The sequence below is a fragment of the Scyliorhinus torazame genome, chromosome 9, assembly GCF_047496885.1.
Source record: "Scyliorhinus torazame isolate Kashiwa2021f chromosome 9, sScyTor2.1, whole genome shotgun sequence".
In the NCBI taxonomy this organism is placed as follows: Eukaryota; Metazoa; Chordata; class Chondrichthyes; order Carcharhiniformes; family Scyliorhinidae; genus Scyliorhinus; species Scyliorhinus torazame.
This window is the reverse complement of record NC_092715.1, coordinates 122,935,124-122,951,433: the sequence shown is the minus strand read 5'-3', so window position 1 is coordinate 122,951,433 and position 16,310 is coordinate 122,935,124. Positions and strand designations below refer to the sequence as shown.

Below are 16,310 nucleotides of genomic sequence, written 5' to 3'. Positions count from 1 at the left end.
TCTAGATAATTTGATAAACACATTAATGCCACCATTAGCAAGTCAGTTCTTAAAATGCATGTCAGCAATCTCTTGCATGGAGCACCATTGTGAGCTTTCCTAGGTGGTTTATACTTTCTTTCATTATTCTATTTCTCAAAATGTACCATTCCCTAGTGAACTATATCTGTCACTTATCTGCTCATTCTATTAACCTGTATTTTGTCTCCAATTCCTGCATTTTTATCCCATGATGCCCCATTTTGGTATTGTCAGTAAACTGAAATCCTGTTTTATTGTGTTAATGTCCAAATTATTTCTCGAAATGGAAATTAAAGGAGGTCCTCGATCCAATGCATGGGACACACACTTCCCAGATCCCCCACAAAGAGAACATCCAGTTAGTCATAGCTTTTCTTTTTGTACATCCTCTGATACCAAATCCAGGCATATGAAAGGCTGTAGGATTGCTGTGTGTGGATTATTGGGAATGAAGCTCTGTCATTTCCACCTGGGGATTGAATCCATACCCTCAGATGTTTTATTTCCATACATTTGATCACAAAGCATTATTTGAACTTATATGTGATAGATTTGTAAGAAACTATCCAATCTCCTGTGATGTTCCACATGGTGGGAATAATTAGAGCCAGGCATTCAGGTGTAAATGTTTTAAATTTCCATTCTACTTTCTTATGTCCATGTTAATAATGGAAATTGTTGATGCCCCACTTGGCATACTGTAGTTACACCCTCCTACCAGCAGTAGTGATGCAGTGCCATCACTAGACAGAGAATGCAATTACAATGTCTTACGATCTTCGTGGAGAAACCGTCAACCAAAATAATCAACTTTACTGAATGACCTCCAAATGAAGAAATTAACAATAAGATTTTACTTTTTATAGCTTTAATTTTAACACAAATCGAATTGAACATGAATAACAGGCAAATTGTACTTCAAATAAAAAAGTAAATTTCACTTTAAATAATCAATAGAGCTTACACAACTCCAAGCACCTACATCACTTCCCACAGACATGGTGCATAGCTACACAGTTCCACAACATGTGGATATTTATTCATGCACGGTAGGTTGGGAGGCCTATCTGATGACAGCTTTCACCTCTGAGTTTCACTGGTACAATTATTAACAACAGGACCCACTTCTGTCCCTCGAGTCATGACAGCTCTAATGGTGTAGCTTTCCGGTGTTTCTTTTCAGCCAACCCTAGTTCACGGTTTGGAAAAACACCCACGCCTTTCACATGTCCACGATGTTCACAAAGGTTTTAGACATTTTAGCTAGCTCACACAGTGCCTCCAGGAACCCCGTCTCCTTCACTGCCAAACGGAAAATCTGCCCTCTTCCTGAGGGAGGGGAAGGGGGTGGGGGGGGGGGGGGGGGGAAAGTCCTGTCTCCAGCCAATTCACACCGCATTGGAACATTCAAGGAATTAGGGGACATGTTCTCCGCCAACACATCAGGTAGAGGGGCAGTAAACTCCACCATCAAAAAAAATCATGCCGTTAAAGTAAAATCCAGTAACCAATTTGTGCATAGCATGCTCTCACAAAAAGCATTGTGATGATGACCAGATAATAAGTTTCAGTCATGTCGATTGAGGGATAAGTATTGACTAGGATGCCAAGGATAACTCCTGGTCTTTTTTTGAAATATGACTTTGGGACCTTTTATGTTCATCTGTCTCATCTGAAAGACAGTGGAATTTTAAGGAGGTCCTGAAAGGTTTTGGCTGAAACTTGGCTCAAAGTTGACGTCACTTGTCCCTCAGAAGGCTGCCACATTCCAGCGCCTGTTTTGTCCAGTCGACATCTGGCATCTGTGTGAAACAACTTGCCTTGTTGGCTGTGCTAACCTTGATAAAGACTCCAGCAGTCTGCAGTTAGTCTAATGGCTGCTTTCACTGATTTGTAACAGATCAATAACTGCATTAAGAGTGATGATTTATGAGGCTTTTAGGCAGGAATCAGTCTCCATGGAAATAGTTTTTGCTGAGGCAAGATGTTGTTTGGATACACTTTGGGTCATTTGGAACTGGAATTCAGGAACAAGAGCACATTATTGATTAAGTAAGAATCATTTTCAAAATAATAATGCTGCAACATTTTTAATGTTTCAGCATCCACTAAATGCCCAGTAATAGATATTGCTTTTCTCATGATTTATTTGTTATTTAAATGCTGCATTATAATTTTTGTTGAAAAATAAAATTTCAGAGTCCAAATACCTCACATAAATGACGTGCCAGGTTTTTTGCCTATTTATTCATTTATGTAAATGAAAGGTGGAATTAAATGTTAGCATGAGAACATTTGAAGTACTGACCAATATTTATCCCTCAAGTAACATCATCACAGCAGATTATCTAGTCATAGAATTATAGAATCCTTACAGCACAGTAGGTGGCCATTCGGCCCATCTACTGCACCGACTCTTTGAAAGACCACCCTCCTCGGCCTAATCCCCCGTCCTATTCCTGCAACCCCACTCTAAGGGGCAATTAAGCATGGCCAATCCACCTAACCTGCACATCTTTGGACTGTGGGAGGAAACCAGAGCACCCGGCGGCAACCCACACAGACAAGGGAGAACGTGCAGACACCACACAGACAGTCACCCGAGATCGAAATTGAACCCGAGTCCCATGCGTGTGAGGCAGCAGTGCTAACCACTGTGCCACTGTGCTGCTCTTATCTCCAATTGTTTGTGGGAGATTGGTGTTTGTAATATGGCTGTTACCTTTTCTACATGATCGCAGAGACTGCAGTTACAAAGCACTTAATTGTCATTGCTACTTTGATAAAATGGCTCTTATTAAAGTCGCAGACGACATCCTATGTGACGGTGAAAGCACTGGCTGCATTATTCTCCCTCAACGCTTTCACCATCGCCCAGTTGGGTGGGACTGCCCTCACCTAGTTCCATCCATATTTATCTAATCATAGCCAGATTAACACTTTTAATGGTTTCACTTCCTGCACCTACACTGTTATTTCTGATGTACCTAAAGATCTTTCCTTGCTACTCGCTGATTATTTAATCCACATTCTGCCATTCGGGTACATTGTCCAATAGCACAGGATGTGCACAATTAATTTTCACATGCACACTGAAACACCCTCACCACCACCTGTCTCAACTCCTTCACTGTTGTTAAGTTATCAGACTGCTTCTCTGACATCCGGTACTGGATGAGCAGACATTTTGTTCGGTTAAACACTGGGAAACCTGAAGCCATTGTTTTAAGTTCCCAATCCAAACTCTGTTCCCTTACTACTCCACGGCAACTACTCCCCCCTTGGCAACGCTCTTGAGATTACGTCAATCTGTGCAATTGCTGTGTTATATTCGATCCTGAGTTGAGGTTTCAACAACATATTCACACCATCGTGAGTACTGCCTATTTTAACCTCCATAACATCGCCTGACTTACCACTGTCTCAGCTCATCTGCTGCTGAAGCCTTCATTCATTCCTTCATTACCTCCAGATCCAGCTATTCCATTTGAGTGGCATGGTCCCACAGTGGCTAGCACTGCTACCTCACAGCGCCAGGGACCCGGATTCGATTCCGACCTTGGGTGACTGTGTGGAGTTTGCACATTCTCCGCATGTCTGTGTGAGTTTCGTATGGGTGCTCCAGTTTCCTCCTGTGCGGTTGCGGGATAGGAAAGGGGAGTGGGCCAGGTTGGGTGCCCTTTAAGAGGGTCGGTGCAGAGTTGAATGGCCAAATAACCTCCTCCTGCACTGTAGGGATTCTACAATTCTATGACTCCTGGCTGGTCTCCCATATTCTATCCTCTGTAAATTTGAGGTCATCCTAAACTTTGCTGTCTATATCTTCTCACACCAAGTCCTGTTCCCCTATTACCCCTCTGCTTGCTGATCCACATTGGCTCCCGGTCAAGTAGCATCTTGATTTCACAATTCTCATCCTTTTTTACAAATCCCTCCATCCTATCTCTGATCTCCTGCTGCCCTGCAACTCTCCAAGATATCTTCACTGATCTAATTCTGGCCCCTTACCCATCCCTGATTTTAATTGATTCACTATTGGTGGCCTTGTGTTCAGTCGCGGCCCTCCGATTTGGAATTTAGGCCTACACCTCACTTTTCTCCTTGAGGACACTCCTTAAAACGTAGCTTTTTGATCGGGCTTTTGGTCACCTGACGTAATAGCTCCTTATGTGGCTCAATGTTATGTTTTGTTTTATAAATGTCCCTGTAAAGCACCTTAAGATGTTTTATTATGTTCATGGCACTATATAAATATAAGTTGTTCTTGTTTGAAATGTTTGGAATGTCTCGACGTCACGAAAGGGACTATATAAATGCAAACTTTTTCTTCTACTGTAAAGGCTGTGGAATTACAATATACTTCGTGTCAATTGCTTCAAATCTGCATTGGTCACTCTGTTTAGTAAATCAATAACTTACAACGGATTAGTTTAATACGCTGGGTGATGTAACTCTGAAAATCGCTTGAACTACACTGCAACCCATACCTGAGCTAATGCAATGGTTGCCCAGTTTTTCGCACTGTTCGATTCCCGGCTTGGGTCACTGTCTGTGCGGAGTCTGCACGTTCTCCCTGTGTCTGCGTGGGTTTCCCCCGAGTGCTCCAGTTTCTTCCCACAAGTCCAGAAAGATGTGCTGTTAGGTAATTTGGACATTCTATACTATCCCTCTGTGTACCCGAACAGGCGCCGGAATGTGGCAACTAGGGGATTTTCACAGTAGCTTCATTGCAGTGTTAATATAAACCCTGCTTGTGATAATAAAGAGTATTACAAAAGATTATTATTATTATTATGTTTTTCAAGCAGGTTGTTTTTATGGGGAATTTATCCAAGAATCGAGGTTGCCTGGCAAAAGCTGCAAGTCTGTGGCACCATTCCTACAATTATCCTGATGTTATTCATAGAATCCTTTCAGTGTAGAAGTCTGCACCGACCCACTGAAAGAGCACCTAGGCCCAATGCCCCACCGTATCCCCGTAACCCCACCTAGGGGCAATTTAACATAGCCAATCCACCTAACCTGCACATTTTTGGACTGTGGGACAAAACCGGAGCACGCAGAGGAAATCCACGCAGACACGTAACGAATGTACAAATTCCACACAGACAGTCACCCGAGGTCGGAACCGAACCCGGGTCCCTGGCGCTGTGAGGCAGCAGTGCTAACAACTGTGCCACCGTGCTATTGTATTAATAACTGTGCAGCTACTTAGTATCTACCTAAGAGACGGACAAGCACTGGGCCACTATGTAAGGAAGCCAGATTTGAATCTTCATTTCATTGTTCATGGTTGTGGTGTCGCTGGCTGGGTCAACATTTATTGCCCGTCCCTGACAGCATTTAAGAGTCAACCACGTTGCTGTGGGTCTGGACTCAAATGTAGGCCAGGCCAGGTAAGGATGAGAGATTTCCTTCCTTAAAAGACATGAGTGAACCAGATATGTTTTAACGACAATTGACAGTTTGAAAGTTATCATCACACTTTTAGGGGGCGATTCTCTGAGCCCCGCGCCGGGCCGGAGAATCGCCGCAACCGCGCCACGACGCCCCGACGCCGGCGCACGATTCTCCGAGGTGCGGAGAATCGGCGCCATTTGCGCCGGCGCGTTTGACGGCGGATGGGCCGAGCGGCCGCGCGGATACGACAGGGTCCCACCGGTGCCATTCACCCCTGGTCGCTGCCAGCAGGAACTCTGCGCGAAGAGCCGGGGGGGCGGCATGTGGGGCGGGGAAAAGCGATCCTTCACCGGGGGGGGGCCTCCGATGGGGTCTGGCCCGTGATCGGGGCCCACCAATCGGCGGGCCAGCCTCTCTCCCCTCCCAGGCCTACTTTACTGCGCGGCCGGCCCCTGAACACAGACGCCATGTTGAGTCGGGGCCAGCGCGCCGTCGTGAAACGCGACGACGTTCATGACAGCGTGAACGCTTGGTCTCCATTTTGGAGAATCGCCCCCTTGATTCCAAATTTTTATTGAATTCAAATCTCTGGTGAGATTTGAACCTGGGCCCCCAGAGCAGTACTCTGGGTCTCTGGATTATTAGTCCAGTGGCAATTGCACTACGCCACTGCCTCCCAGTGAATGATTCACTAAGGCTTCATATGCAAAGAAAACAAGATAAGCAGGATGTAAAGTCAATTTAAATGTCACTGTCATAGCACAGATTTCATGAACAGTGATGAATAAATGGAACTCTCCATCCACTACTCATATATATAACTGCAGAATTTCTGTGGGCTTTTACACTGAACACTGGGCGGAATTTATCATTCTGGAGACTAAGGGCAGAATATTCATAGATGGCAGGTGGGAAAGACGCCGCGATTCCTGCTGGGTGGCGGGACAGCTTAAAAACATGTGATCTTCCACAGTTCAGCTCATTAATTAAATGAGATATCGACCTGGTGAAACTCCGAACTACTTATGCACCAAACAGCATAAGCAGCAAGTAATAGACAGAGCTAAGCGATTCCAACAAATGCATCAGATCTAAGCTCTGTAGTCCTGCCACATCCAGAATGGTGGTGGACAATTAAAAAACTCACTGGAGGAGGAGGCGCCACAAATAACCCCATCTTCAAATGATGGAGGAGTCAAGCATATCTGTGCAAAAGACAAGGCTGAGGCATTTGCAACAACCTTCAGCCAGAAGAGTGCAGCTCCAACAACACTCAAGAAGCTCAACACCATCCGGGACAAAGCAGTCCACTTGATTGCTTCCCCTTCCACAAACATTCAAACCCTCCACCACCAATGAACAGTGGCCGCCGTGTGTACCATCTGCAAGATGCACTGCAGTAACTCACCAAGGTTCCTTAGACAGCACCTTCCAAACCATAACTACTACCATCTCGAAGGACAAGAGCAGCAGATGCCTGGGAACCCCACCACCTGAAGATTCCCCTCCAAGTCACTCACCATCCTGACTTGGAAATATATCACTGTTCCTTCACTGTCGCTGGGGCAACAACCTGGAACTCCCTCCCTAATACCACAGTGGGTGTACCTACACCTCAAGGACTGCAACAGCTTTCAAAAGTAACTCACTACCACCTTCTGAAGGGCAACTAGAGATGGGCAATAAATGCTGGCCTAACCAGTGACACCCACATCCCGTAAATTAGTTAAAAAAATTTAATTATGCATCAGCAAGAAGCATGGAGAATCTCTTGGTGGGGTGGGCAGGAGGTCGCCCACCTACCCTGCTGTCACCTCATGGAGTCAAAGGTCCTGCTGCCATATTTAAAATCCACCCAGGCAGATATTCACTCACCGCAGGTCAGGTGCTCTACATTATTCCCCCAGAGTCTTGTGGCCACAGGTCATATTGGGGAATCTGGCAAATGTGAGCAACCACATCCTGGTATATATGAGCATTGGGCGGGATTCTTCGATCTCCGACGCTGAAATCGTGTTCGGCGATCGGCCGGAGAATCCCCCTTTGCACTGAAATTGGAGGTGGTGCCGCTTTTGCGATGCTTCGTCCCCTGGAAAACAGCGTACTCGCAAAGTTCATGTTCGCCAGTCACCTTCTAGAGGCCCTGCTGCTTCTTCATGTTCAGATCCTTGGTCCTCATGGCCCTGTGTCAACTTGCAATGGGCTCTGCCTTTCCTCATCTGGATGAGAGAATACTAAGGCAGGTTGCCTGCATCTTTGGCACCTCAGACGATATGTGAACAAATTGAAGTGATACATTTACTGAACTTGCCCTTTATAGGTTGCTCTCCATTTCAAAGCCAGCAGGCCAGTGCTAAGCCCTTCACCTGGTCTCCATCGAAATATTTCACCACCCCACCAGCCCTTTCATGTAAAGGACTTCCTGGAGGACTTGAAATGGGTTTTCCACCCATTCAGACATATCTGCGAATGGAGGTTTGATGTGATCAAGGTGATGAAGCCTCCATCTGACACTATTCTTGCCTCCATTACTCACAAGGCTCTGTTGCAGGGCAGCTTAGAAAGTCCATCCACCCAAGAGGATGGCGGTTTGGAGTCACAAATTGACTGGCGTATGTCAGCCCTGCCCTTTGGAGGTATCCACCACTCTTCCCCCCTTTCATCCCTACCTCTGACTGCAGCTGATGGCAAATTGCACAGGATGAACACCTCGCTGGGCTCTCGATGTTATGAGACCCATGAGTCAGGAACAAACCTCCTGCAATGTGGGCTTCACGTGAAAGAGCAGAATACAACTAAGCATGGTTGACATGCAGTTGACTCATAACTATCATGGTGTCCCTTTAGTCGATTACTTGTGCTGACCTTGAACTCCACCCACCCGAAATACTCTCCTCCCATTTTGAGGGATCTCATTGACTGACTTACGGTGTGGCCAGGGTCAGTTTGGAAAAATGGTGTGCATCACCTTTGAAACTTGCTCCACCACCTTTTATCCTCACCCTGTCACCCACCAAAATTGCCCCATCATGCTACAATCATCCATCATCGCCATTCCTCTCCCCTCTGTCACTGTTGAACCTTCACTGCTACCCTGGACTCTATCACAATCCACCTTCACATGCCTTCCCTAGCTCAGAGCTGATACCCATTACTCTCCCTGTGTGCACCCTAACCCTGCACCCCACACCCCCTATTATCTGGTCACATGTCTGGTCCCCCTCACCCCCAGTGAGAACTTCACCTACCAGACTTTTACTCTGGACTTGTCATCCTACAGCATTCCACTCCCCCCTCTGATTATGATGTTCCTTCTGATCACCAGTACCCTGAATTGATACCCCAGACCCCAGCATTGACACTGTTGACCCCGACCTCAAAGAGACTCTGCCCAACAACTTCCCCAAACATTCTCCCCATTCTCTTCCCTGGAAAATCTCCCCTGCCCCCCACTTTCCCCGGTCATTTCCCCCATCCCCTTCTCCAGTAAGCCTGCCTGTCTCGTCCAGCCTGTCTCATCCAGCCCCCCCCCCCCCCCCACCCCCTTCCCACCTCCAGTCTTTACCTGTCTCCCGCTTCCAGCCTTGGTGCAGCTTTTGCTACCGGCACTGAGTGAAGTCATGCAAGGTCCCCAAGAAAATGAAAGCAACATTCACTGGCCTCAAAGTTGTGGGAGAGGTGAAGCTCGACAAGCACACACCACTTATATTCAGTTGTAAAACTGAAAGTTCAAAATTCTCACTGGTAGGGAATTTAATTTGGAGGAAAAATCCGATTCCAGTGAGGTGGTCTTTTAATTAGCATGCAGAAAATACTAAACACATTGTTCATTGAGAAACTCAACCTGCCTTTAACCCACCATCAAAGTTGGGAGAAGAAAATTCCCCCAAAAATTTCCGCCAGAGGGAAACTGACTTTTTCAATTAAGTGCCCCGCCCAAACAGTCGAGTGTCAACCTATAAATCCTTCTGACATGCCAATGCCAAGTGGTAAAAGTAGGAGAGATTCCTGCTCAGCCAAATGTTGGAAAGAAAGTTGGAGCCTCTATTATAACATTTGGGTAGACAGTGGCAAAGTGATATTGTCATGGGGCTTTTAATCCAGAGACCCAGGACAATGTTTTGGGGACCTGGATTCAAATCCCACCACTGCAGATAGTGAAATTTGAATTCAATAAAAATTTGTAGTTAAAAATCTAATGATATCAATTATCATAAAAACTCATCTGGTTCACTAATGCCTTTTAGGGGAGGCAAGCTGCCATCCTTACATGGTCTGGCCTATATGTGATTCCAGACCTACTGCAATGTGGTTTACTCTTATATGCCCTCTGAAATGAAGTAGCAAGCCACTCAGTTCAAGAGCAATTGGGGATGGGCAATAAATGCTGGCCCAGCCTACAACACCCACATCCCATGAATGATTTTTAAAAAAATCTATTGTTCCAGACTTCAACTTTCACATAAGGGTGCATGTTTCCATAGCAACTTGGACACCCTGAGTGATCTGTAAGATATCACCATTCATTCCATATTGACATATGTTCCTTGCAGGATCCACTGAATAGTGATCAAGTGTGAGATCTTTCTTCTCATCAGATCTCTGGCTGAGACCAGGCTACTCAGCAGAGTCAAACCTGAACAGATCAACACTGGGCCACTAATACCTGGATTGATTGAGTACCGATTCTTTGGTAGGGCTCCTGCATCTTAGGCAGCAATTTCTGCTGTGCCTGGTGAATACTGACATCTCTTTCCTAAAGAACAGTTGTCTTAAATTGAATTTTCTGTTAAATCTTTTATTTAATCCTGACTTTAGATTTTGCCATTTTAGAAATTACTTTCCAATTTAACGTTAATGAAACCAGTTAAACTGGTTGCTTATGCACTTTAAGATAGAAATGCTCTGAGTGCCTCTAATCATTTTCAGTCGATACATGGAGCTACTTAGCTTTTTGTCCAAGGAAGTGCCTAATTGGAAACCATTATTTGGAATGGGGGCTTTATTATTGATTTGTTGAAACTGTATATGTTTGCTAATCTGTGGAATACTAAGATGTGGCTAACGTTCCAGTTCCAGATGCACCAGTTATCGACCAGAAGCAAAGCCGGTTGTATGATAAGGGAATCGTCTGTTGGCAGCAACCCAATGGGACCCCTCCCGTTGACCACTACAAGCTTGAATACAGGAGACTAGACCAAGACGGAGAATGTACCTGGGAGCCCACTGAGGACGTGTGCAGCACAAGTAAAGTAATCTCCAATCTTGACACCAACACTAGCTACCTCTTCAGAGTGAAGGGTTGCAAGAATTTTACCTACAGTGACTACAGCAAGGAGGTAGTTTTCCACACGCCACCTGCTCCAGGTATGCCCTTTGGGAGAAGGAGAATTACATTGAGCTATAATTATAGTTACTCCTTTAAATTAGTAAATATTAATTAATATTCATTAATACAATTGATTATTTTTCAAGTGGATGATAGCCAGTGTGTCTCAGGGGAACATCATTGGAATATTAAACAATACTGAGTGATTTTGCACTTTCTCCCTGCAGTTCTTGACAACAAAGCCAGGAACTTTGTGCTTTGCCTATTTCCCCAGGAATCCTTTTAATCATGACTCTATTTATCCATTAAAAAAAATAGTTTTTTCTCTTCTTGATATTAGAAAGGCAGATAAAAGAAAATAAAGACAAGAAATTATGTAAAATAGTATAAAGCACTTCATCGCACTTATCAATACTTTGAAGTAATGTTTCTCAAAATTTTTCTGTAAGGTTTGGAATCGGATTTAACTTAATCTAAGATATCCATCTTCTATCAATTGCCTTGCCAGGTAAAATAGCAACACATTCAGATTATAGGAGTGAGCCTTCAGCTTAGTGGTAGCCTCTGAGTCAGAAGGCGAAGGGTTCAAGCCCCATTCCAGACAGTCTTGAAGAATGATAACTAGAATGTGGTCCTAAATGCTGGATTAACATCCATTGGGGTACTTATGCCTGGAGTGATTGAGTACTGACTCTTTGCTAGGGCTCCTGCATCATAGTCAGAAGGATTGGTTTTGGGCTTCACTCTATGGAGGCCTGAAGAGCAGAGTGCTGATCCTGAATATGATTAATATCCATGTGGATGTACAGTGTGGGTGCCTCTCCCTTGAGATAACCAGAAGTAATTTTGGGAAAATGAAGGATGTTATCAACTAAAAAACCCAAGCTTGTAACAAGGAACAATTTCATCTGACGCTACATTTTCTCCACTTTCCCGTATGTCTCAAAAACCTGGACAATAAATAAAGAACGGTGGAAGAAAATAGAGGGTTTTGAAATGTGGATGCTAAGGTGCATGCTAAAAATTCCATTTATAGACTATAGAACTTGTGAAAAGGTGCTTGAAAGAGCAGACGTGTGTTTGAAAGCACATCTCTGGGTCAAATAAGCCAGCAAGGTTGTAAATTCTGGTCCAAATCTCAGTTATCATACAAAACAGTTGTTTCAAAATATTCCCCATGCAGTCCATCTCCGTAAAGATGATAAGACAACACAGCTCGTGGACACTGTCAGCTTTGGTTGACCTGACAAGAGAAACATTGGAATATTCAGAATGCAATTTTCTTTGGTGCTTCCCTAGTATCTGTATCCCTTTCCTCACTTTTTATTTACAACTCCCCCTCCAGATCACAATAAATGTGAATATTAGTCAAACTGGGTGGTCTCCTCAGCTTATCTTCTCCTCAGAATCTATAGTTAACCCTTTCACTGTCTCGATGCATGCTAACCTTGCTGTTCCTGATAAAAGTAAAACATTCCTGAAACTTGATGCAACATGTTGACAGGTTGTAAATATTACTTGCTGAAATTTCATAAATGATATTAGACAGTAATTCAGTTTTCACACAGCATACTTAAGACTGCTAGGTTGAACATAACCTTATTTAGAAGTCCTCGGCTAAATCTTAAGGGCGTTTCCACCACAGAAGGAACCCGTTTGGCCCATTGTGTTTGCACCAGGCCAAAGCTGCAGAAATTGGAACTAATCCCAATGCTTTCCCCTCTCCTGATAATGTTGCATCTTCCTTTGCTTTAAATGTTTCTCTACTGTTTTCACAAAAAGATGATCACTGTCTCAATTACTACCTGGGGCAAATGAGCAGTCTCTCAGGCAATTAGGGGTAAGTAACAAATATTACCATTGACACTGACATCCACTGAAAGAATAAAAAAAAGAAATTCTCCTAATGTCTTCCATTGCTTGTTAGTGGCAGATGTTTAATTCATTATCATTTGTCAGTGAATCCAAGTACAGAAAGTTATCTTTCCCTAATCACCCTATCAAATTCCTTCACAAACATTTTTTAGCCTTCTTTTAGAGTCCTAGTTATTGTATAACTAGTTTATAGCTGGTTTCCCATTCCTTATAGAATATAGTCCCATCATTTAAATCATGATTTTCCATCAAATTACATCTTTAATAATAAATGTTTTTAACAGTGATGCTGTAATGAGAATATTTTCACTGAATCAGTGTCATGAACCAAATAATCGGTGAGAAAGTGACTTTGAACCTTATTTGAAAGCAAATCGCTTTAGGTAATTCATTATCCATTTATCCTTCCCTTCTCCTTACTTGAAAGTGACAACACATTTTCCCATTCCATCAGTTGCCCTCTCACACCATTCACAAATTACCATTCTTCCTGTGTGAGGCTGGACAGTATGTGCAATAGAGATCAACACAGTTATATCAGACTCTCACCATTCCTATGCCCACAAATGCTTAACTGTTTATCAAAGATGATTAGGTAGTGTTTCCACTCCCGCTATGGAGATTCTGACGCCAATTGTGCTACACCAACCATTGCCCCTGGTTTCCTGGTCTGCAACACTGTACTCCACTTAATTTCATTTCACTTATGCATTGAGGCTCACATTTGAGGTCAATTAACATGACCATGCTAAAATAAGAATGGAATATTGCTATAGTTTCCCAGATTGTTCCATAAATAAATCAACGTTATGCAGATATATTCAGTGGACAATGACATCTATTCTATGAGTGCAAGGAAAGGAAGAGTCAATGGTGCTGCAATTAACTGAATGTAAGGGATAGCACAGTCTAACATCTGAGTTCGCCTTTGGAGTCGTCAAAATCTGCTGTCTTGATCAGTAGCAGAATTCCAAGAGTGGGAAATGTTCAGTGTCCTGTTGTTGGGTGTCTGCATACCACGAGCGTGGAATGGATTCTGAAACATTAATTCATTTAAATCAGGGACGACATACTCTACAATTGTACCTCAATACTGGGTTGTACCCTTGGTCTAAATTGGTTGTAGCCCTTGTTTAAATTTCTATTCCCAGGGTCCACTTACACTGTAAAAATCATGCCAGCATTAGGCAGATTCCTGTTTTAGTTCCAATTCAATACTTTGGACGAAACAAACTGATTCCACATCCACGACTGGTCTTACTATGACTTCTGGTAGTTGGGGTGTCAGGTGTATAGATTATTTGCACATGAAGGTTGATGAAAAACCAATATATTTCACTATTTGAATTACCATGAGTATCAGACAAAGTAGGAAGCACTTTATCCTAATAAAAAAATCCAACGGGTCTGCAGCAAAATCACTTACAGGGCTTTATGGATAAAAAATATTCAGACTGGAATTTGAAATGTCTGTTTAGTTCTCAAGCATTTTGTTTAACCTCACTAACCAATTAGAAGAGAAATAATAGACCAGGCCATCACAGCAGAATTAGGTCACCTTGGCTCTATGCTTCTGAGTTAATGGGCTCTGCACTCATTACATAACTGTTATATAATCTGAAACAATTGGCATCGATGTGTAAGTGGCTGAGGAAACAAATGTGTGCAATAGGCTGGTTGCTTCACATTTTAAAAATAATTTAATATTTTTTCATATTCTACCTTTTGAAAGAGTGCCTCATTTCTAATATTCTTGTTTATTTTTATTTATCTCATATGTCTATGTTCTCATTTTGATTTACAGTACTTGGTAAATGTCATTACTGTCTGTGAGATCTTGGTGTGCAGAAAATAATCTTCCAAGCTTCTCTTACCCCATTCAATTGTCTATTTTGTTCTGTATTCACTTTCATGTGTGGTCAGTGCAGTCTTTCTTTTGTACAATTGCTGAATACTTCGAAGTTAGACTTGCCCAGGCAGTAAAGTGATATGATCATTTACCAAATAAGTCACATCGCATTGATTTCATTCAATGTACTCGATGCTGTACACCAAAGTCTTTTGAGTTTTCTCATTCAAATGTTTCAACTTTTCTCACCAGAATGATCATCCTTGCATATTCAGTAAAACATTGCACTTAATTTGTACTCTCCAAACAGCAGTCAAGCAATTTACAGATTTCAAAGGAACATTTATATTCATAAAAATGTACTCAGGAAATCATTTCTCCTCTTTATTGAAAAACACAATGCAACATAAATCAACTTGAAATGTGACATCATGTAGTTTGTAGACGAGGTTCTGTCAAAAACAATTAGCACAACAGTTTTCTGGTTCTGCTCCCTTTGCAAGGCCTTTGTCAGATGGCATGGTGGCACAGTGGTTAGCACTGTTGCCTCACAGCGGCAGGGACCCGGTTCAATTCTGGCCTTGGGTGACTGAGTGGAGTTTGCTTTTCTCACCCGTGTCTGTTTGGGTTTCTTCCAGGTGCTCCAGTTTCCTTCCACAGTCCAAAGATGTGCAGTTTAGGTAGATTGACCATGCTAAATTGCCTCTTAGTGTAAGAGGTATTAGTTAGATGGGGTTACAAGGATCGGGTGGAGGAGTGGGCCTAGGTATGGTGCTCTTTTGGAGAGCTGGTGTAGACTCAATGGACGGAATGGCCTACTTCAGCACTGTAGGGATTCAATGAATGGAGCTAAATTTCCTTTAAATAGATGAAACTTTGAAGTGCCCCACAATATCAAGCCAGCAGCAACAACTTTTCAATTTAGTTTTGGAGATGCAAACTGTTTTCAAACAATGTGCAGGGGTAGACTTGTGATGTTAAAAAAACATAACTCCGAATGAGTTGTGAATATTTATAAATGGTGTATTTTACTGAGATACTGTTAAACAAATGCAATAAAGCTCCTGCTCCTGCTGCAGAGTTTCACTCAATGGGATTACAGATTGTAGTATTTGACACCAAGATCACTGCTCCTGTTATTTCTGGTGATTCATTTTAAGCATCTTAAAAGTAGGAATGATGTAAATTGGGTGGCTCACCTCCCCTCTATTCTTCAATCAGTGTTCCCGAGAGTCTGTGCTGATTGCTCTACATGATTTTACCTTTCCTGGAAAACAACTTTTTGAGAAAGTAAATCATTGGGGATTGCACAATACAAAATAAGATCAATTTTTTGTAATGTGATAGTTCTACAGCATGACTGGGAGTTTTTGTATTTTACATTGCATTACTGTCAGCCAGAAGGCTGGGGTTGTCTGTGCTGTGTTCATGTTGTTCTGTTATTTGCATCTCTGCAGTGTTGAAGTTGGGATTGATATTGTAAATGTTTCCTTATTTCTTTGTCAGAGTGCTCAAGGTGAAAGATTTTGGGGATTTTTTTTCCCGAAGCACAACTTCTATTGTAAATGAAGAAAAACTGTTTCCACCAACAAAAGACTCTTCAGAAAATGTCAGGGCTGAATTTTAGCGCATAAAACCGAGTAGTTTGAATGCAGGTCAGACGTTCAAATTTGAAAAATCTGAATCCTGTCACCAACCCATCTCCAAACCATCCACGGAGGCTTGAAGGAGACAGGGCAAGGGATGAGCAGGGCAAAGAGTGAGCAGAAAAAGGGTTGAGCAGGGCAAAGGACGAGCAGGGCAAGGAGCAAGAGGGTAAGGGGTGAAGAGGGCAAG

General features: G+C 43.0%; 1 protein-coding gene across 4 annotated transcripts in view; it reads left to right on the top strand.

The window, feature by feature from the left end:
• trim36 (tripartite motif containing 36) overlaps positions 1 to 16,310 on the top strand; it is a 159,808-nt gene that overhangs the window by 125,635 nt on the left and 17,863 nt on the right. For all 4 annotated transcript variants that reach the window (XM_072516470.1, XM_072516472.1, XM_072516471.1 and 1 more), the window contains one exon: positions 10,495 to 10,788. In XM_072516470.1, coding sequence (XP_072372571.1) covers positions 10,495 to 10,788 — 294 coding nt within the window. The remainder of the gene's footprint in view (positions 1 to 10,494; positions 10,789 to 16,310) is intronic.